This window comes from Trichomycterus rosablanca, chromosome 10 (genome assembly GCF_030014385.1).
Source record: "Trichomycterus rosablanca isolate fTriRos1 chromosome 10, fTriRos1.hap1, whole genome shotgun sequence".
Classification (NCBI taxonomy): domain Eukaryota; kingdom Metazoa; phylum Chordata; class Actinopteri; order Siluriformes; family Trichomycteridae; genus Trichomycterus; species Trichomycterus rosablanca.
Window position 1 is genome coordinate 35,421,764 of NC_085997.1, and position 24,176 is coordinate 35,445,939.

The window sequence follows — 24,176 nt, forward strand, 5'->3', positions numbered from 1 at the left end:
TGCAAGGCTCACAGTAACACCCTGGACAGGGTGCAAGGCACACAGAAACACCCTGACGCAGAGCACACAGAAACACCCTGGACAGGACGCAAGGCACACAGAAACACCCTGGACAGGACGCAAGGCACACAGAAACACCCTGGACAGGGTGCAAGGCTTACAGTAACACCCTGGACAGGACGCAAGGCACACAGAAACACCCTGGACAGGGTGCAAGGCTCACAGTAACACCCTGGACAGGGCGCCAGTCCATCACAGGGCAGACACACAAACACATTCCCACCTTCACGACACACACACACACACACACACACATCTGAGGGCACTTTTGTATCTCCAATTTACTTGAATGCATGTCTTTGGACTAGTTATATTTAAACATTAATGACACTTCAGGCTACAGTGTCGTGTGCTGTCAGGTTTTCTTAAAGCAGCAACAGATCTGAGCGCGGCATCACTGCATATTTAATGCAGCAGAAATTCCCGGTGGGACCCACAGCGTTGGTTGCCGCTTTAAGACTCCAGCAGCGGGCTGAGCAAATTCATTACGTTTGTTTCAGTGGTGTGTGGTCGGGGCTGCTGTTCCTCTACATAAATTTGGCTTTTCCGAACAACACTGGATCACAATATCGGGATCAATATTTAGAATTGGGTTTGATTTATTAACAGACATCAGACGGGATTTAAACGTGCGCATTGTGCGGGATAATAGCCGCACCAATCTGGCAACCAAGTCTGCATCTCTCAACCTGGAGAAGAGCTGCATCACCGGTAGGTCGCATTTTCTTTAAACGGCTTAAATAGATTCTTTTAAAATACAGAAAATGTCAGGTTATGATTTTATAGAGTGTTTTCCACCTCATGCTGTGATTCTATCGAGTTAAAATGGTGTAAAGAACACAACGTTAGGAATATTGCACAATCCGCATACTAGCTTACTAAACAGTATGGTCATATAGTGCTCTCGGTGAGCGGGTAGTACATACTACATAGTAGGGTAGTATAGACGGTGTTGTCAGGGGGCGTGTCCTGTTGCCAGGCGATAGTGATTTCAGTGAGTCATGTTAGGAGTCGATTCAGGATCGACTCAGCGATCGGCAGCAACCACCTGAAATAGCAACCTAGCAACACCCTAGCAACCAACAGAGATGTCATAGCAACCACATAGCAACACACCAACAATTACCTCCAAAAAAGCAACAACCACATTGCAAACAATTCAATTCAATTCAATTCAAGGAGCTTTATTAGCATGACTGTTGTGGTGGTTACAGTATTGCCAAAGCATTATAAAGACATTTATATAAATATACAAAAAGAAAGAATTTTAGGAAAATATAACATTTAAAAAAGAAACATAAAATAAAAATAGAATAAAAACAGATGTACAAAACAAACGTTATCACTGTGTGGGTCCATCAGGGCTGTTCTTGTGTTTGGGTGGATCAGTCCGTGTCTCTCAGATTGTTGCAAGCAGATACGTACTGAGCCGCTACTGCTGCTGCTCTTCTTCTCCTCTCCCAGCATGATGAAGAGTTTCTGGTTGTTGGTGAGGGAGCAGAATTCTGGGTGAAGTTTCTGAAATGTTTTGTAGTACACCTCCCGTGTGTGAGTGTATTTTGGACACTCAGTTAAGAAGTGCAGCTCGGTCTCTGTGGTGTTGGTGTTGCACTGTGTACACACTCCTCCGTGGGCAGCCAGCAGTTCTTGTAGCGTCCGGTCTCGATGGCCAGCTTGTGAGCACTGAGTCTGTATTTAGTCAGTGTGGTTCTGAGTTTGGTGTCAGTCACTGTACTCAGGTAATCAGTGTACTGTCGAATAACAAACAGCATTTTACTCTGTGCTTGTGTTTGGCTTCTCCAATAACTCAAGTACTTTTCTTTTTGAAGTGCTATAATTTTATTAATGTTGATTGAATTCAGGGGAGGCTGGTCCTGATGCGGTGCGGTGCCTGTGTGTGTTTGTGCAGTGTTTGTGTGTGTAGTGTCTGTGTGTGTTTGTGTTTGCAAACTCTGTCAACCATGTAAAACACCACACACCATACCTAGCAACCATATGCTATCTCATGGAAACCGCACGTTTGTAACTGATTTGACGTCACTCCTTAATAAAACTGCATGTTTAATATATTTAATGTTTATTTTTACGTCTGATAATGTACTTTTTTAAATGAAAGATCGTTGGTATTTCTGTTATTTTGATGTCAATGGAAGTATTTAATACACTATAATTACCAAGTGAGTCAACAGACATTACATGGAAAGAAGTATATGGTCACCTCTCCTAAATTAGGGCATTTATTTATTCATTCATTGTCAGTTTTACCACCGCTTTATCATATTCGGGGTCGCCGTGGGTTCGATTCACCGGACGAAAGGCAGGAAACACCCTGGACAGGTCAGCAGTCCATCACAGGTAGGGTGGCCAGCCGTCCGGCTTTAGGTCGGACAGTCCGGTTTTTCAGCTGCCAGTCCTCCGCCCATGCAACGCTAGGACGGACACTTAAAAATCCTCCTTTTGGTGTGAACTGGTTACATTTTTGATCAATATTATCTGTCATTGGCTCAGGTACATGTCAGAACAAATGCTCGCCCACCACTGGCCAATCGCAGAAGGTCCCGCCCTCTAAATGCTAGTCTGTGATTGGGTGGTTGAATTTCGCCCGCTCGCTCTGTTCTACATACACTTCTACTTGAGTCAATTAGTAAACTTTTGGAGGCAGCGAGGAACAGACTTAAATATCAAAAGTAGACACAACATGGTGATTTGTTTTAGAATTCTTGCTTAAATTGGTCAAATTGGTTTCATTCTGTGTGTTGCAGTATCATGCCCCCCTGTTCCTGGGATGACGTCCTCCTTTTGGGGGTGTAATGTCCTCCTTTTTGTGACTATGAATGTGGCCACCCTAATCACAGGGCACACACACATACACACATTCAACACACACTCACACACCTAAGGGGATATTTTGTATCTCCAGTTAACCTGGACTGCATGTCTTTGAATTGTGGAAGGAAACCGGAGCATCCGGAGGAAACCCACATGGACAAGATGAGAACATGCAAACTCTAGAAAGGACACAGAAAGGACCTGGACCACTCCACCTGTAAATGAAACCCAGAACCTTACTGCTGTGAGGTGACAGTGCTACCCAAAGCGCCACTGTGCCGCCTCAAGTTAGGTTATTTAGTCAAATGCAATAAAGAGAAGAATCTGTGATGTGAATCTGTGACGGGCAGTTGTAGCCTAGCGGTTAAGGTACTGGACTAGTAATCAGAGGGTTGCTGCTGTTGGTCCTTTGAGCAAGGCCCTTAACCCTGACTTGCTTAGATTGTATACGGTCACAGTACTGTTAGTTGCTTTGTATAAAAGTGTTTGCTAAATGCTAAAAATCTTATTCTCTTGAATCTTTATTTAACTGACGAAAGTAGAAAGAAAAGATTCCTAATGTTTTTAACTGATCAACTTTATTGTATTTTGTATATATAAGCAAACTCTACACATGAGTTTGACGTCTGCAGCTACACATTAATGAGACTTTTAAATGGTTTGGGAACTGAGGACACTAATCGTTGCAGTTTTGCAAGTGAAATCTTTGTCTGTTGTTGCTTCCGTCAGTCCGTGGTCGCGTCGTCTGATTCTCCTCTTCATGATGCGCCTTACATTTCTAATAGAAGCCATATCTGAACTGCAGCCAGGCCAGTCCAGCACATACACTCTGCGCGTACGAAGTCAGAATGAGGCCTGCCATTGTCTTGTTAATAACAGTGGACTCCCTGGAAAAAGACGTCACCTTGATGGCAGCATGTGTAGCTCTAATATTTCAATATTCTCCTCTGGGTCAAGAGAACCTTCACACATATTTAGGTCACCATACCAGGACGGATGTTGGCTTTTATACCTTTCACTGATCTACGTAGTCTAGATGCCCCTTTAAGTCTTTGTCACAACAACAACTGTCTCTTGGTCCATTTAAGATCAGCTCAGGCCCAAAGAACTCGACGTACAGGTGGATACAATCATATAAAATCAATAATATGCTTCTAGCTTCGTGGCAGCCGTTTGAGAAAGATCATTTCCTGTTCCAGCCTGATAAGAGATGTGATTTGAGGAGCTTGGTGTAGAGGAACTCCTTTAGCCTTTCTGCACAGAGCCCATGGGTCTCCTTAGACTCAAAAGGTCTAAACAACAGAATCTAAATCAAGTTTTTCTCAGTGAACTTGTTTCCAAAACATTCGACCATCTGCAATGAGTCCCACGCGGTCCACAGCGCTGACATTCGTCCGGGAATCCAGCCAGATGTGAGGGCTTCCATTTCCTGCGTGGGGTTCCAGCTGTGCTGTTTTGTACATGGCATGTAGTGTTCGAACAATTCTGATTTGTTGACTTAATTATCCGTCGGTCTGACTTTCTGTGTCAGCCTACCGTGCAACCAGTGGTACAGTGGTAGCCTTGTGGGTTGAGAGTTCAAATCTCAGCTCTGCCATGCAGCCACTGTTGGGCCCTTGAGCAAGGTCCTTAACCCTCTGTGCTCCGTGGGCGCCGTACAATGACTGACCCTGCGGTCTGACCCCGACTTCCGAACGAGCAAGGATACACAGAAAAAGAATGCATGTATCTGTATATATGATAAATAAAGGCATATGTTCATGCATTTAAACCATTATGTTTTAGATGCAAGTTAGATTAGATGTAAGTAAAATCATCATGTGTTTGTAGGCACAGGGGTCTGTTCCCCATCTGGCTTCAAAAGCTAATTGCCGGCCAGGCATGTCCACAGTCATGAGTCATGATTGGCTATGCTTAAGGGGCAGGATGTCTGAAGTCCAGCGATTGATTATTGCCCTGTATAGAGTATATCTGTCTTGCTTCCAGTGTTTACCCGGTGGAATCAGAACCTGGCACAACCCTGACCAGGATGAAGCGGTTAATAAACGTGAATGAAATAAAATCTGTATTATTTTCATATCTATAGACATTTTGTATGTAAATGTAAAGTGGATTTCTTTTACAAAGAACTGAAACAAAAGGGGTTAAATAGGATGGGCTGGGCGGCTACATGAACAACAGCCGGATAGGGACCTCATAACTGATGCAATTACGAACTCTGCTGGCTGATTGACGCCGTTGAGGAATAATGCGTTGATCAGGGTGTGGCTCTCTGTGCACAAAGCTGATCCACATATGAACACGCCTCGTGCAGGTGAAAAGATGCAGTCGGCTACTGCACACGTGTCGGAGGGGGCGTGTGTCAGTTCGCTCTCCTCAATCGAGGCGGGGTCAGCACTAGTAGAGAGGAAACGTAACGCAGTTGGGTAAAAATTGGACGTGCTAAAAAATCGGGAGAAAAAAAAAGGCATTAAATAAGTGTAAATAAGTGTTTTCTGTCTGTTCTTGATCTGGACCATGTGTAGATTTATTTATGGTTTTTTGCCTGTACAGATGTGAGCTGCTGTGTGCAGGTCCTTCGGCTGCCGGCTCTCATTTATAAACATCACTTGACCCCAAACCTCCAGGGTCGTTTCCCTGGAAACAGTCTCGGTCTGGTTCAGTAGGTGCTGGGTTTGGACCTCTTTGTTTAATTTGTGCATAATTTATTTTATAATGAACTTTTTTCTCGCTAAATAAAAGCTAAAATGAACTGCTCATGATATTGTTTGATCTGAGAAAGGAATCAGTGCACTGGTGTGTTTAAATTAATATGAATGAAAATTGCCGTCGTTTAAATTCTCCTAATCAGACCCCATCAGTAAAAGCTAATGATTACCAGGTAGTGAATAAGCCTGAAGCACAGTGTGTGTGTGTGTGTGTGTGTGTGTGTGTGTGTGTGTGGGTCTAAAGCTCTGAACAGCTGGTAAAACTCGGCTGTGGTATATTTATAAAGCATTTTAGATTATTTCAAAGCTTTTCTCTTGTTGCATTGTCCTAATTTGGATATACTCAATTCTCCCTGTGCACACTGGCACCATCTGCCTGTTGTGCGCCACCCAAAAATGAAATCAAACGAAATCTGTATTATTTTTGATCATCTCTATAGTTGTAGCCCAGTGGTTAAGGTACTGGACTAGTAATCAAAAGGTCGATGGTTCAAGCCTCAACACTGCCAGGTTGCTACTGTTGGGCCCTTGAGTAAGACACTCAATTGCTAAGACTGTGTACTGTCACACTACTGTAAGTCGCTTTGGATAAAGGCGTCTGTTAAATGTCCGACCCAGTCTCGAGTCTCGGGTTCAAACCTGAGATTATGACGTCTCTTTATCTGTCACTCTTTATCCATCAGTCCAGCCTCTCTCTCCCAAGATGCCTTGCGGGAGCATTAAACAACAAACTGTCCGCTAGTCCGCTTCCTAGGCCCTTCATGATTGCCTGAGGATTGTCCAATTTTTACTCGATTGCGTTACGCTTTCTCTCTACTGGTGCTGACCCCCGCCCCGAGTGAGGAGAGTGAACTGACACACCCCCTCCGACACATGTGCAGTACCGACTGCATCTTTTCACCTGCACGAGGCGAGTCCATTGCGGATCAGCTTTGTGTATGGAGAGCCACACCCTGATCTCATTATTTCTCGACCTGTGTAATCAGCCAGCAGAGGTCGTAATTGCATCAGTTATGAGGTCCCTATCCGGCTCCCACCCTGTATGAACAACAACCAGTCGTTGTTTATATAGCTGCCCAGCCCAGCCGGATGGGAGAGCTGAGATTCGATACGATGTATTGGAAATCCCAGCTCTGGTGTGCTAGCGTATTTTACCACTGCGCCACCTGAGCGGCCGGATTGTTGTTCTTTTAACTTGTTCTCTTGCCCTGACCGTGTACCTATCTGTTTTTTTTACATTTCCAAAATTTTACACCCTCACCCTGTTCATACAGCTGTTCCTCACTTTCACTCCATTACCAAACTTCAACTGGTTTGAATCGCATCTTTATAAGTGTGTGTCATACAGTCAGGCCTGTGAATCAGTAAAGATGTACTGGCTAACTGGCTGCATGAATGTAATGCAAAGACTAAAGCAAGTAGCACCAGGTACTTTGATTGCATCTCCGTTGCTTCCCTGTCATGATGAGTGTAAACCATGACCTTAAAACCATAATAAACAAACAGTCCACAGACTGAAGCCTGGAGGTCTTTTCACCTCAATCACACCAACTTATAATTATTTTATACACTTTCTCTGGTTGCCATGGTGAAAAAAAGGGAGAAAGAATGCATGTTAAAGAAGAGAGTAATGTAAGCCATCGTGGTTGTCTTGGATACGACCGTTTCCCCTGTAACGTGATGAGAAAGGGAACGCGTGGGGGACAGGATGGTTATTTTTAGTCACAGTTAGGATACGGTTTGCATGGTCGTCACCGGTAATACTCCCGGTGCAGTGCAGGGCCGCTTCAGGATGCCAGTCAAGCTTTTCATAAACATAATCAGATGATTTTATTAATTTTATTCATTCATTTCAAGCCCTTGGTGTTACCTTGTACACTGTGGATTTAAAAGTAGTCAGACCCTTTGCTGTGCCCCCTGTATGTGAAGGACTCCGGCAACATGTGAAAAAGATTCTCTGGTCTAATGAGATGAACAGCGAGCACTATCAGACTCAGACTCAGCTTTATTGTCATTCCACCACGTACATGATAGAACGAAATACAGTTACCCAGGCCTCGGTGTGCGACATGAATGAAATAAGAATAAACTAAGATGTAAGATTAGTATAAAAATAAAATAAACTAAGAAACTAAGAAAAAAAGTACAAGTAAAAAGTATTTACATTTTAAAGTATTGCACAAAGAACTGCAGCAGCTTATGTTGATCTAAAGTGCATAATTGCTAAAAGTATAGCAGCGAGACTAAGCAGCAACAAATCACAAGATGGTTCAAGTGACAAGTGACAGTTGTGTTCAGTGTATGGCAGTGTGTATAGTGTTTATATATGGTTGTTTAATGTTTATATAAGGTTGTTAGAATGTATAATGTTTATATAAGGTGCACAGACAGTATATGGGGGGTGAAACAATTTAGCAGTCTGACTGAATTCAGATAGAAGCAGACATCCCAAGTCTCTCGGAAGTTCCGGGAGTCTCCTGCATATACATAGCGGCTCCCTGATGCCTGCAAGTCAGATAAAATCTCCCGGAATCTAGAACGAGCGGACAAGAGCGACACACACACACACACACACGCACACACACGCACACGCACACACACACACACACATGCAGGCGACACAGACTTTTTTCCCCGATCGCGAATTAAATCCGTTATCTGATATACAATCTAGCGCACTGTGTAGGGAACATAAATCAATTGTCTAATATACTGTCTAGTGCACTATGTAGGGAACATAATTAATTATGTAATACACTATCTAGTGCACTATGTAGGGAACATAATTAATTATGTAATACACTATCTAGTGCACTATGTAGGGAACATAATTAATTATGTAATACACTATCTAGTGCACTATGTAGGGAACATAAATGTGTTATCTAATATACTGTCTAGTGCACTTTGTAGGGAACATAAATCTATTATCTTTCACACTATCTAGTGCACTATGTGGTACACATAAATATGTTTGTGATGCGAACAGTTAGCTTAGTAGCTCAGTTAGCGGCGGGGGAGGGCTTGGGGTCGAGGTCCGGGGGTACCTCCCTGAAATGAGTTTTTGCAACTTGGGATGTCTGTAGAAGTTGTTTTTCAGTCTAGATGTTTTTACCTGGATGCAGCGCAGCCTCCTTCCAGAGGGAAGGGGGGTGAAAAGTCCGTGTGCAGGGTGGGTGGGGTCACGGAGGATGCAGGTGGCTCTTTCCCTACATCTGGTTGAGTAAATGTCACTGATGGGTGGTAAGCTGCATCCGATGGTCCTCTGTGCAGACTTTACCACTCTCTGCAGCGCCTCCTTCTCTGCCACAGTGCAGCAGTGCAGCCAGAATACCACACAGTCATGCACATGACCTGTGTAATACCATCCTTGTGTTGAAACATGGTGGTGGTAGCATTATGCTATGGGCGTTCTTCTCTGTAGCAGGGACAGAGACACTGGTAAGAATTTAGGGACGGATAATGAAGAATGGGATAAACTGCACAAATCCAGGTATGCAAAGCTTGCTTAGACGTGTCCTGGAAGACTTGCAGCTGTAATTGCTAACCAAAAAGATCTCAAGTTTTTAAATGAATTTTTGATGCATTTTACCCCCCTTTTCTCCCAATGTACCATAGCCAATTCACTACAGAGGGCCCCGATGGCATCTAAGGAGGGTGTATATTCGCCTCACACAGCCCCTCCGACATGTGCGCAGTCCATCAATCCATTTTTTATTCTTCTGTAGTTCGGTGGATTTGTTTGTGAGGTTGGGTTCGCGTATGGAGAGCCACACCCAGATCTCTGCGCTCGTCCACTTTCAGTACAGACGCCCTGGGCAACCAAGGTCCCACCACTTAGTCTGGTCTTTCCCACCCAGCAGACTGGAGGCCAATTGTGCCTGCTAGAGGCGCCTAGCCGACCGGTAGCAGAGTCGAGATTCTAACCCGAGAGCTCAGAATCTCTGTGCTGGTGTGCTAGCAGATTATCCTGTTAATTAATGTTAAAATAATTCTTAAGAACATGTTTTCACTTCTTTGTTCTGGGTGATTAAGTGTAAGCTGATGGTAAAAAATGACAATTTTCTAGTCTTCAATCATCTAGTGGGTGATGGAGGACCACAACGTGCCCAAGGCCTGAGCTGTCCTACAACCAGGAGTGGTTCCCCATGCGGTTTTCCCACTTCCAGACACAGGCAGTTGGGTTTATTACATGTCTGGCCAGGCCAATGGAACCCAGAGACTTGAACCCAGGTCTCTGCAGTGGTGACCCAGACGTCTCAGGTATTGAGATTGATCCTATTGTGATATGATTCTCACTGCAGTTTGGTTCCTGAGGCTCATGCTGGTTCTGAAAGCGTCAAGGATTCAATTCCCTAATTTTCTGTTGGGTGCCTGGCCAGGCAGGTTGAGTCCCGTAGCTGTAAGGCCTGCATATTAGACTACTGCACTGTCTGAGTGCATGATTTATTTATTTATTTTTTGCATTTTCCTCCAATTTTTCTCCCAATCTAGTTGCATCCAATGACCCAATTGCATTTTACTTCCTCTCTACTGATTTTGACCTCCACTCCTGACCAAGTAGAGCTGTGGCTAACACACGCCCCATCCGACACGTGTGCAGTAGCCGACTGCTTCTTTTCACCTGCATGAGCCGAGTTCATTTGTGGATCATCTTTATGTACGGAGAGCCACACCCTGATCAGCGCATTATCCCTCGTCTCTGTGCAGATGCCATCAATCAGCCAGCAGAGGTCGTAATTGCATCAGTTATGAGGAATCCCTTCCGGCTCCCCCCTATATTAAGAACAAGCCAATCATTGTTTGTGTAGGCGCCCAGCCTGCCGGTAGCAGAGATGTCAGCTCTGGTGTCCTTACATGTTTTACCTTTATGCATCCTAAACGCCCTGAATGCCTGCTTTTTAAACATTTCCAGTTCCCCGTTGCTGCTCCTCTGCTGCTTGCATGATTCTCCACACTGACCAAGGACTACATGGATGGATGGATGAACACACACACACACACACACACACACACACTTCTGCTGTTCATCAAATTTCTGAGTTCCTCGATTTATTCCCATGCTCATGGTTGAGCCCTGGATTACCAGCCCGTCATTTTAAAGAAAACCAGTCATGGACGCTGATTCAAAGCTCTTGCTTTCTAGCAATGCTCATCTTGTCTATGTCAGATATTTTTCTCCCTCTTCCACATGCTTAATGAGAACTCATACCCCCAGCGCGTATCAAACCTGTAATCGAACCCGAACCTCACGCCCGCTGTATAATCACCCACGCAGGCAGCTGCGCCTTCTGGCTCCGAGATTGCTTGGTCAAGTGACATGACAGGACGGCCGATGCTTTAACATCCGAGAACGTTTCCGGAGAGAGAGAGAGCGAGAGAGAGAGAGAGAGAGTCGTTATAGAGTTATTTTCCTGTCGAGAACAATTTGATGTAAATGCCGCACAGACATTAGAAAGTCGTTTCATGAATTGCAGAGATGAAATCTCAGACGTCTGTTCAGGTCTATTATTGGATCGTCTGTCTCCGCTTTAATTGGCTCGTTAAAGGCCAATATTACTGGATGATATGAAGCCGTTTCTCGTCTGACGCCTTTCACTTTACACTCATGAGCCAAAACATTAAAACCACCCCTAAAAATGTGCCTGGTGATGAGTATTTGGTAGCACCGGTTCATGTGAGGGATCTGTTAGATATTGTGCTGATGGTCGTTTATCATAGTTCATGTGCTGAATGTAGATCAAGATCAAGATATTATTATTATACTACATATCTAGTTATTCCCATTCTTGTGCTTATTATTATTATTATTAGACCTAATACCATATATGTAAATAGTTAGAGTTAGTGTAAATATTACATTTTCGGCATTTAGCAGACGCTTTTATTCAAAGCAACCTACAGTATACAGTCTAAGCAATTGAGGGTTAAGGGCCTTGCTCAAGGGCCCAACAGTGGCACTCTCTCTGTCTGTCTGTCTGTCTGTCTGTCTGTCTGCCTGTCTTTCTATCTATCTATCTATCTATCTATCTATCTATCTATCTATCTATCTATCTATCTATCTGTATATACAGTGCCTTGCAAAAGTATTCAGCCCCCTTGAACTTTTCAACCTTTTGCCACATTTCAGGCTTCAAACATAACGATATGAAATTGTAATTTTTTGTGAAGAATCAACAACAAGTGGGACACAATCGTGAAGTAGAACGAAATTTATTGGATATTTTAAACTTTTTTTAGAAATAAAAAACTAAAAAGTGGGGCGTGCAATATTATTCAGCCCCTTTACTTTCAGTGCAGCAAACTCACTCCAGAAGTTCAGTGAGGATCTCTGAATGATCCAATGTTGACCTAAATGACTGATGGTGATAAATAGAATCCACCTGTGTGTAATGAAGTCTCCGTATAAATGCACCTGCTCTGTGACAGTCTCAGAGTTCTGTTTAAAGCGCAGAGAGCATCATGAAGACCAAGAAACACACCAGGCAGGTCCGAGATACTGTTGTGGAGAAGTTTAAAGCCGGATTTGGATACAAAAAGATTTCCCAAGCTTTAAACATCTCAAGGAGCACTGTGCAAGCGATCATATTGAAATGGAAGGAGTATCAGACCACTGCAAATCTACCAAGACCCGGCCGTCCCTCTAAACTTTCAGCTCAAACAAGGAGAAGACTGATCAGAGATGCAGCCAAGAGGCCCATGATCACTCTGAATGAACTGCAGAGATCTACAGCTGAGGTGGGAGACTCTGTCCATAGGACACAATCAGTCGTACACTGCACAAATCTGGCCTTTATGGAAGAGTGGCAAGAAGAAAGCCATTTCTCAAAGATATCTATAAAAAGTCACCTGGGAGACACACCAAACATGTGGAAGAAGGTGCTCTGGTCAGATGAAACCAAAATCGAACTTTTTGGCCACAATGCAAAATGTTATGTTTGGCGTAAAAGCAACACAGCTCATCACCCTGAACACACCATCCCCACTGTCAAACATGGTGGTGGCAGCATCATGGTTTGGGCCTGCTTTTCTTCAGCAGGGACAGGGAAGATGGTTAAAATTGATGGGAAGATGGATGGAGCCAAATACAGGACCATTCTGGAAGAAAACCTGTTGCAGTCTGCAAAAGACCTGAGACTGGGACGGAGATTTATCTTCCAACAAGACAATGATCCAAAACATAAAGCAAAATCTACAATGGAATGGTTCACAAATAAACGTATCCAGGTGTTAGAATGGCCAAGTCAAAGTCCAGACCTGAATCCCATCGAGAATCTGTGGAAAGAGCTGAAAACTGCTGTTCACAAACGCTCTCCATCCAACCTCACTGAGCTCGAGCTGTTTTGCAAGGAAGAATGGGCAAAAATTTCTGTCTCTCGATGTGCAAAACTGATAGAGACATACCCCAAGCGACTTGCAGCTGTAATCGCAGCAAAAGGTGGCGCTACAAAGTATTAACGCAAGGGGGCTGAATAATATTGCACGCCCCACTTTTCAGTTTTTTATTTCTAAAAAAAGTTTAAAATATCCAATAAATTTCGTTCCACTTCACGATTGTGTCCCACTTGTTGTTGATTCTTCACAAAAAATTACAATTTCATATCGTTATGTTTGAAGCCTGAAATGTGGCAAAAGGTTGAAAAGTTCAAGGGGGCTGAATACTTTTGCAAGGCACTGTATATATATATATATATTACTATGTCTGTGTGTCTGTCTATCTATATATATATAATATATCTGTTTGTCTGTCTGTCTGTCTATCTATCTATCTGATCAGCATAAAGACCTGAGGGCCTTCCATGAGGACCAAATTGTTATGAACAGACGACAAAAAGGATGATGAAAACCACTAAACACTTTTATACAAAATGACACACTGTAATAGACACAGTTGTCTGTCGTCGGTGGTTAAAAGCTTTACTGGGATCTGTGTGTGTGTGTGTGTGTGTGTGTGTGTGTTTACATGTCTGGTAGGTGTCTATATGGTGTGAACTATAATTAAAGTCATGCTTATGTGTGTGTAATTATGTACGTAGGAGACTGAGTGTGAACACGTATTTACAATCCCGCTAACACGGTGGTTCCAAAACTTTTTTCCAGCTCTATACCCCCAGCTGAGTGCCAGCTTGCTCCATACCCACACACACACACACACACACACATTTACACATGCAAACACAGCTGCACACAGTATTATCATTCACATGTAAAACTGCAGTAACGTTTAGCACAAACATTTTGGTTCATCTTACTTGAATTGTACACCAATCAGCTCTGACCTGCTGAGACATGGACTCCACAAGACTGCTGAGGTTGTCCTGTGGTATCTGGTACCAGGACGTCACGAGCTGGTCCTTCAAGTTCTATACAAGTTATATTCTTCTATGGGTCAGCACATGTGCCTGACCGTCCACATGCCTGCATGCCCATTATAGGTGCTTTCTACTGTGGACAGGAGGTAGCATTGGTACTCTGACTGGAGGGTTTGATGCACTGTGTGATGTCACACATTCACCTCACCAGGATTAAAATGATCTTCAGTTTGATCCACAGTAGATCTTCTGTCGGTCAGTACCAGGCTCTCTGGCATCTATAAGTCTTGGCCGCCCAACAACCTGTCAGCGGTTTGTGGCTCGTCCCTCCTCGGACCGCTGTCGGTGTGTACTCCCATAATAATTGGGTCCTTATCAAAGACCCTCAGGTTATAATGCGTGATCGTTCTCTCTGTATTCCTCCACCACTTGTGTCTGTGCCTGAACCCGACAGTAGGAGTCACTGTTGCAGCAGCGAGGTTATTCTTCATCCAGACCCTTCTTGAGCCACCGCAGAGACCCGATTATCAAGCTCCCTTGTTCATGTTGTTCTGTCAGCATTGAAATACTCAGCCAGTTCTGCGCTCCATAAATGGAAAGAGGAAGAGCGTCATCATCATCATCATCAGATCAACTGCACCGTCCTCACTTCCTTTCACTGTGCAGTTGTCCTACCCAGCATATGTTCGCTTCCCTTAAAGTGGAGCTGTGACAGACCGGCAGATGCTCCGGCATAAACCCTGAACTTCCTGCCATCTGCAGACGTCTTGAATCAGCACGAGTCATACGACGTTCTTCTGCCTTTACCTCTCCTGTCTATATCGCAGTAAGCTCACTCGAATCAAACGTTAGACCCTCTGGTGCCAAGGTGGCGCAGCAGGATGATCTGAGCTCTGGGGTTCGAATCTCGGCTCTGTTACCGGTCAGCTGGGCGCCCACAATTGCCTGCGGAAGACAAAATTGGCTTCCAGTCTGCTGGGAGGGAAAGACAGGACTAAGCGGTGGGGTTATTAACACTGTGTAAGGACCTTGGTTGCCTGGGGCGCCTGTACAGAAAGTGGAGGAGTGCAGAAATCGGGGCGTGGCTCTCTGTACGCGAAGCTGACCTCACGTGCAAATCCATCTAAGTATGGGTCACAATAAGAAGAAACTGGTGGACTGATTGGTGGGCTGCGCACACATCAGAGGATGCATTTGTCAGGCAAATAAACACCCTCCTTGGACGCCTTCGGGGTCCCCAGCAGCGTATTGGCTACGTTAAATTGGGAGAAAAAAAACCCTCATAAGACCCTCATTGTTAGGACCACAGATCGTACCCTGAAGCCCAACCGTTCTCAGGAACTTCTGACCAGACGGACCGAACTCAGGGTCCGAAGGGATTAGGGAGCACATTATGGTAGTTTGGTTCATGAGGCTCATGATGTTGACCAGGCAGTAGTTGTGCAAGCAGGGACCAAATTGTCAGGGACCAAATTGTGATGGCTAGACGACTGGGTCAGAGCATCTCCAAAACTGCAGCTCTTGTGGAGTGTGTCCCGGTGTGCAGTGGTCAGTATCTATCAAAAGTGGTCCATGGAAGGAACAGGGGTAAACTGGCGACAGGGTCATGGGCGGCCAAGGCTCATTGATGCACGTGGGGAGCGATACGTGGACAGCAGCCGTATGCATCTTATCACCTACACTTTTACGAGTGCAGTGCAGCTCAGAGTTGTGTATGGAGAGACACACCCTGAGAGCACTCTTTTTCTCATCTCTGTGCAGGCGCCATCAATCAGCCAGCAGAGGTCATAACTGCACCAGTCATGAGAGAGAGACCCCGGCTTAGTCCCGCTCATATCTGAACAACAGGCCAATCGTTGTTCACGTGGCCGCTCAGCCTTAGTTGACAGGCAGAGCTGAGACTCGGTACGATGTATTCGAGATCCCAGCTCTGGTTCCAGCGTGTGTTTTTAGCGCTGCGCCACCTGAGCAGCGACATGGGGTAAATTCTCCCGCTTTCTGGTGAGTGCCCGGCCGGGCAGCTTGTGTCCCGTTGATGTAAGGCCTGCGCATTAGACTCCTGCACTGTCCAAATGCATGTTTGCTTTTTGCCTTTCCAATTTCCCACTGCTGTTCCTCTGCTGTTTGCAGAACTCAGGGTCTGAATGGACTAAGCAGCAGGTTGTCATTGTGGTTGCACATCTCAGATGTTAACCAATGCAATCCAGCCGCTCAGGTGGCGCAGCGGTAGAGACACACGCTGCAACCAGAGCTGGATTCTGAGTACCTCGTATCGAATCCAGCTCTGCCTCACCGGTTCGAGACTGAGTGGCTGTATGAGCAACGATTGGCCGGTTGCTCAGTTGGGGGGTGGGACAAAGAACCGGATGTGGGTCTCTCTCTGTCAGAATGCGATTACGACCTCTGCCGGCTGATTAGAGACGCCTGCACAGAGATGAGGAAGAGTGCACAGGGTGTGTCTCTCCGCATGCAACGCTAGGTGGCGCCACACTCATCAGTGTGTGGGTGGCAAAAATACATCCGGCTGCTGCCCATGTTTCGGAGGGGATAGGGGTTAGCTTCGATCTCCTCGGTCAGGGCGGGGTTCGGCATAGACAGAGAGGAAGCACGATGCAAACTGAACAATTGGATGCGCTAAAGGGGGAGAAAAAGGGAAAAAAACAAAAAAACAATGCAATCCAATCTGACCGTCTCAGTCCAGAAATCAGATTCAAACAAACTCAGTAGCACTTAAAACTTAAGTTTTATTCCTTATTTTATTCATTTTTCTCTTTTCCTTCTTCAGAAAGGCCACAAGTCCTGAACCACCCGTCCAAAAATGCCTGTCGCATCAGCCAGCTCAGACTCAGGTAAGCCACCATCCTTTATTTTGTCCTTCACCTTGTTTCCTTTCTGACTGATGAGGGGTTGATGAGCTTTGAGTGCAGTGCAGTCTGCAGTCTGGTTTTCAGCTTTGCTCTTTACACACGAGAGATTAATAATGTCATGGACTGTAGATGGTGAAATCCTGGAAAAAACGTTCTTTCATTTGCCTTTACAATTTGTTGCTTGGATATAATAAATTTCTTTGTGCACTCTCTCGATAAATGCTGCCTGAAAAGAGGTGCCAGGCTGGTACACGTCCCCTGTTACGTTTAAAGCTGCCGGCTGCTTATTTACTCCAACCATTGGCGGAATCTTCCAGTAGAAATCATCAAGAGCAGTACAGTAGAAGTTGCTCTTGCAGTAGCAGATAGACAACTACCTTTCTCTCACTCAGACACGAACGGTTGAACGCCCAGCCGGTGGCACCGCAGGGACAGGGTCCCGGTTTTCCCAGGTCTGTCCTTCTTTTAAACTTTTTTTTAACTCTCTCCCAGGACACTTAACGTCCCAGATTTCTATGGGTTTCTGTTGCATACTGTTGTTTCATCAGACAGTCAATCAGTTTCCTGAGGGTCAATGTGGATTAAGGAGTTGGGTGTCAAAGCAGCAGTGAATAATAGTATGTATACACTGACTAGGCATAACATTATGACCACTGACAGGTGAAGTGAATAACACTGATTATCTCTTCATCATGGCACCTGTTAGTGGGGGGGATATATTAGGCAGCAAGTGAACATTTTATCCTCAAAGTTGATGTTAGAAACAGGAAAAATGGGCGAGCGTGAGGATCTGAGCGAGTTTGACGAGGGCCAGATTGTGATGACTAGATGACTGGGTCAGAGCATCTCCAAAACTGCAGCTCTTGTGAGGTGTTCCCGGTCTGCAGTGGTCAGTATCTATCAAAAGTGGTCCAAGAAGGGAACAGTGGTAAACCGGCATCAGGGTCATGGGCGGCCAAGGCTCACTGATGCACGTGGGGAGCGAAGGCTGGCCTGTGTGGTCCCATCCAACAGACAAACTACTGTAGCTCAAACTGCTGAAGAAGTTCATGCTGGTTCTGATAGAAAGGTGTCAGAATACACGGGGCAACACAGTTTGTTGTGTATGGGGCTGCATAGCCGCAGACTAGTCAGGGTGCCCATGCTGACCCCTGTCTACTGTCGAAAGCGCCAACAACGGGCACGTGAGCATCGGAACAGGACCACGGAGCAGTGGAAGAAGGTGGCCTGGTCTGATAAATCACATTTTCTTTTACATCACGTGGATGGCCGGGTGCGTGTGCGTCACTTACCTGGGGAACACTTGACACCAGGATGCACTATGGGAAGAAAGCAAGCCAGCAGAGGCAGTGCGATGCTTTGGGCAATGTTCTTGACACGTAGCACCTACCTAAGCATTGTTGCAGACCATGTTCACCCTTTCATGGAAACGGTATTCCCTGATAGCTGTGGCCTCTTTCAGCAGGATGATGCGCCCTGCCACAAAGCAAAAATGCTTCAGGAACGGTTTGAGGAGCACAGCAATGAGTTTGAGGTGTTGACTGGGCCTCCAAATTCCCCAGAAGTATTTAAAGAAGTTTATCAAACAAGAATGGAAAAAATGACATTCACAGCTACACAATGATAAACACGCTTCTGTCACAACTGCCTGTTTTTATTGACAGTTTTCCTGCACCTGTTTCAGAGTTTTTTCTGAGGAATTGGGTTTATATTGTATAATTAGCGTACAGTGATTAGCACCGGGTGCGTCCATCTGCCGTGTGGTTTATTCTTGTTTACGCCTGCTGGCTGAAATCAGAGCCGGGTGATGATGTCACAGTTTGAGGATGATGTCTGCGGACGCTTGGTTACTTCAGATTAAGATCACGGCGTGTCTGTATTTTTAAAAGGAAGGTTTCAGGGCGTGTGAGGAGAGCAATACGGCTCCTCTCGTTCCTCTGCTCTCTCCCAGGGCCAATTACGCCACCCGCGCTCTGTTTTCCTGGATCGTAGCTGTGCCAGATTCCCTCAGGAGAAAGAAGCACGCGGGCAGCCTGGAAGTGACAAGCAGATCGTACAGAGAGAAAAACAGCTCCGTCTGAGCCGCCCGTCCTGAAATGAGTGTTTCTGATGAATAGAGATGATGAAATCAAAAAGAGAAGTGATGTGAGGACCACAGATGCTTCCCAAATCCATCAAAGAACCATCAAGAACAGTCAACCATCCATCAAGAACAGTCCAGTGAAATTCAGCTTTGTTAAAAGAAAAATGGTACTGGACTAACTACAGGGGGTGCAGGGGGGGCAGGTGCACTGGGGCCCATGGCAGATGGGGGCCCCTCCACGACATGAACTCAACCACCCTCCTCACTGCCCCCCCATGGGCTGCAGGTATTATGCATGTATTATGGCAAGCCATACAGGATATACAGTATATAGCAAACACTGATATATATGGAATATATATATATATGGACTAGGCCGCTCAGGTGGCGCAGCGGTAAAATACGCTACCACACCAGAGTTGGGATTTCGAATACATCGTATCGAATCTCAGCTATGCCATCCGTCTGGGCTGGGCGGCTGCATGAACAACGATTGGCTGTTGTTCATAGAGTTTAGGGGCAAGTCGGATCATGGCAGACAAATCAAGCCAGACATGTCACTCGAATCAAGGATCACTAAGCTACGACTTGCCTACTTTGGACACATCATACGAAGAGAGAGACCATTGGAGAAGGACATCATGGTCGGAAGAATAGAAGGAACAAGGCGAAGAGGAAAACCAACTCGATGGCTCGACACAATCACAATAACGGCAGAGAAGACCCTGATGGACCTATCTAGACTTGCACGGGATCGATATTCCTATAGATCGTTCATCCATCTAGTTGCCATGGCTCGAGATTGAGTCAAAGGACAGTAGAGCTTTGGGCTGTCAACCGGAAGATTGGCGGTTCAAATCCAGGCTCTGCTATGCAGCCACTGTTGGGTCCTTGCGCAAGGCCCTTAATCCTGTCTGCTCCAGGGGCGCCATATGATGGCTGACTTTTATTGTACTGTACAAATGTATATGTATATTTAAGCAATAGAACACTTGAGGTCGTGTGTTATCGCGAATAACATCACAACTGTGATTTGGTCGCAGGCACGAGCCGAAGGTGAGTGCTGTAGATCATCACAGCCGTGATGTTATTCGCGATAACACACGACCTCAAGTGTTCTATTGCTTTTATACAACAGTTTTTACAAAATAAAGAATGAAAATAAATCAAAGAAGCCCTGAATTTCATAATAAATATGCTTGACAATACCTTCCGCCAAAAAGTAGTTCCACAACAAATATAAAGTTTAACACTATAAAGCAGACATCCCAAGTTGCAAAAACTCATTTCAGGGAGGTAAGAAGAACAAGAAGAAAAAGGCAAGAACCTCCGAAGGGAAAAAAAGAAATAAAAAAGCTCTCACACACACCAAAGGATTATGGGTGATAACAGAACTCTTAGGAGCTGCTAACTGGGCTATTAAGCTAACTGTTCGTGTCACAAACACATTAATGTTCCCTACATAGTGCACTAGATTGTGTATCAGATCGTGGATTTATGTTCCCTACATAGTGCACTAGATTGTATATCAGATAACGGATTTAAAACGAGATCGGGAATAAAGTCTCTGTCGCCTGCGTGCGCGTTTGTGTGCATGAAGCTTGCCGTTACTGGCAACGCGTCAGCGGAGTAATACAGTTGTGGTGTGAAAAGGCCGTGCTGTTGTCACGAATATCAGCACGGTTAGAACGCTTCTCAACCAATCAGATTGTAAGGTCGGAACTAACTGTTGTATAAATGACAAATAAAGTATATAAAGATAAAGATAAAAAGAAGAGACTGAGCACGTGTCGGAGGGGGCGTGTGTCAATTGAGAGGCGTCCTCAGTCAGCGGTGGAGGGTTGAATCAGTGGAGGATGCAATCAGGGTAATTGGACACGACTAGATTAGGGGAGAAAATTGGGGGGAAAAGGTTGGAAAAACAGAAAATTTAAAATAGAAGGTATTGGACTGGTAATCGAAATGTTGCTGGTTCAAGCCCCACCACTGCCACCACTGTTGGGTCCTTGAGCAAGGCCCTTAAGCCTCAATTGCTTAGACAATATACTGTCACAGTACTGTAAGTTGTTTTGGATAAAAGCGTCTGCTAAATGCTGAACAAAATAGTATTACAAACCTCCCGTCTGCTGCGTAATTTTCGTGATCATCTCAACTGTTTGGTAGAGGCTCATCAAAATACTGTGTGCACTAGTAAAAAATATTGGTATAGTCCCAAGAAACGAAAGAAATGCAAATAAATCATTTTAAATACTATTTTCTTGGTGAGACCAGTTCCTTGACCAGGCAGTAGGAGTCGCTGTTGCACTGACAACAATGTGATGCTCATTTTCCTCCATCAGGCGTGGCTTATCGTATTGGCCGAGCATCCTGACTGCATCACTAAGACTCGTACAGACTCGGATCGGTTACTCACACGTGCAGGTTTGAGTTAATGACTTCTAGGATTATGAGGAAGGTTCCGGTTCTCCTGTGGATGTGAACCGTTCCTACAAACAAAGACAGTAAAGAAGACATCAGGCAGCGTGAAGATCTCAGACAGGCGGAGAGGAGTGAATTCGGGGAGGGAGGGGCGGCCGAGCTCCAGCGTTCACGTCACAGGTGAGAAAGCGGGAGGGGACGGGCGGGAGGGGATGAGGCCGAGGCAGACAAGAGAAGGGAGACGGAGGAGGAAGCATGGCCGGGAGTCTCTTTAACAGGCTGACTGTGGAGGACGCTGGCTCTCCAAACTGCTCCCACAGAGGTGAGAGAGAGAGGGGAGGGGGTTGTATGGTAATATTTGGCAACTCTTTGACAAGTTTGGGGAAGGCCTTTTCCTGTTCTAGCATGACTGTATTGAGTCGGGTGTGGCGGAACTTCACTGGGCTGCACAAAACTCAGACCTCCCGCCTGCTGAGATGAATTGGAACAGCCTGACCTCACAAATGCTCTTCTGACCAAACAGACAGAAATTCCTGCAGACTCAGTCCAAAATCTTGCTGAAAGCCGTACCAGAAGGGAAACAGGGCAGCATGTTAATGCCCATGGCTTTGGAATGACATTTTGGAATTGGTATTTCCATGTAAGTGAAATCTGGGGGCCGAAATCAGGGGACCGAAATCTTGTAGCCGAGAGGGTTAGGGGCCTTGCTCAAGGGCCCAACATTGGCAACGTGGTAGAGCTACATTTTGAACCCTCGACCTTTTGATTGATAACCGAAAGCTCTACCTGCTAGGCTACCACTGTCTCTATTATTATTAGGGACATTTATTATTATTATTATTATTATTATTATTATTATTATTATTATTATTATTATTATTATTAATTATTATTATTATTATTATTTATTATTATTATTATTTATTATTATTATTATATTAAAAACGATGAGGTATGTGCCTCATTATTTTCTATTGATTTTATCAATTTAGTATTTAATCTGTCCCTGGTTACCTTGGAAGGTGCTTTTATTATTATTATTATTATTATTATTATTATTATTATTATTATATTAATATTATTATCATTATCTATTGATTTTTACAGTGTTTATATCTACTTACTGTATGTGTTTTATCTGTACAGCATCCTTAGGTACCTTGAAAGATGCTCATTAATAAGATTCTATTATTATAATTATTATAATAATAATAATTATTATTATTATTATTATTATAGTAAAAACGATGAGGTACGTGCCCTAAGTGAATTAGGATTGCACCCGTACTGGGGGCAGTGATCTGATGTCCATGTCCATGTTTGGTGTCAAAATGAATTTATGGTGAGCTGAAATCAGGGGACCAAAATCTTGTAGCTAAGAGGGTTAAGGGCCTTTCTCAAGGTCCCAACAGTGGCAACGTGGTAGAGCTCAGATTCGGACTCTCAACTTTTTGATTGATAGCCCAAAGCTTTACCTGCTAGGCTACCACTGTCCCTATTATTATTAGTGATGTTATATTAATATATTATTATTATTATTATTTATTTATATCTACTTAATGTTTTTATCTGCTGTGTTTTATCTGGACAGCATATTTGAGCATTTGAAAGATGCTGATAAATAAGATTCTATTATAATTATTATTATTATTATTACCATAATAAACGCGATGTGGTACGTGCCCCAAGCGAATTAGAATTGCACCCGTACTGGGAGCAGCGATCTGATAAACATGTCCATGTCCATTTTTGGTGTCACGTAACTGACATCAGGGGACCGAAATCTTGTAGCCGAGAGGATTAAGGGCCTTGCTCAAGGGCCCAACAGTGGCAACGTGGTAGAGCTAAGATTCAAACCCTTAGCCTTTTGATTGATAGCCCAAAGCTCCACCTGCTAGGCTACCACTGTCCCTATTATTATTAGTGATGTTATATTAATATATTATTATTATTATTATTTTATTATTATTATTATTATTATTATTATCATTATCATTATTATTTATATCTACTCACTGTATTTAATCTGCTGTGTTTATCTGTACAGTGTCCCTGGGTACCTTGAAAGGTGCTTTTGTTATTATTATTATTATTATTATTATTGTTATTATTACTAGGTGCTGGAACCTATTCCAGCTTTTCAATGGGCGCAAGGCACACAGTAACACCCTGGACAGGGCACCAGTCTATCGCAGGGCAGACACATATACACACACACACATACACACACATATACACACACACATACACACACACACCCATTCACCTACAGGGCAATTCAGTGTCTCCAATTAACCTGACTGCATGTTTTTGGACTGTGGGAGGAAACCGGAGCTCCTGGAGGAAACCCACGCAGACACGGGGAGAACATGCAAACTCCACACAGAAAGGATCTTCTTGCTGTGAGGCGACAGTGCTACCCACTGAGCCACCGTGCCGCCCTGTTATTATAATTATTATATTTATATTTTTACCTATTTGTTTTATCTCTACAGCATCCTTGGGTACCTTGAAAGATGCTTATAAATAAGATTCTATTATTATTATTATTATTATTATTATTATTATTACAGTAAACAGCTCCTGTACTGGGGGCAGCGATCTGATAAACATGACCATGTCCATGTTTGGTGTCGAAATGAATTTCCAGCGAGCTCATGGTCAGGTGTCCACATAACTGAAATCTGGGGGCCGAAATCTGGGGACTGAAACTGAACATAACACACACACACACACACACACACACACACAGAGAGAGAGAGAGAGAGAGTCCATAGATCTGACCCTGCAGTAAATGTTAAAACTTTTTAGGGGTGAGGAAACACCCAGCTTGATCAGTTTCAGTGTTTTGGACTGGAAGCCTGTAACCTGAGCTTGGTTTAATACTTGAGATATAAAG

At 44.3% G+C, this 24,176-nt stretch overlaps 1 protein-coding gene across 3 annotated transcripts in view; it reads left to right on the forward strand.

The window, feature by feature from the left end:
- Positions 1-574: 574 nt before the first annotated feature.
- Positions 575-24,176, forward strand: part of mpp2b (MAGUK p55 scaffold protein 2b) — a 40,326-nt gene continuing 16,724 nt past the window's right edge. For all 3 annotated transcript variants that reach the window (XM_063003237.1, XM_063003238.1, XM_063003239.1), the window contains exons 1-2: positions 575-771; positions 16,695-16,758. In XM_063003237.1, the coding sequence (XP_062859307.1) occupies positions 16,728-16,758 (31 nt within the window). In that variant the 5' untranslated portion in view covers positions 575-771; positions 16,695-16,727. The remainder of the gene's footprint in view (positions 772-16,694; positions 16,759-24,176) is intronic.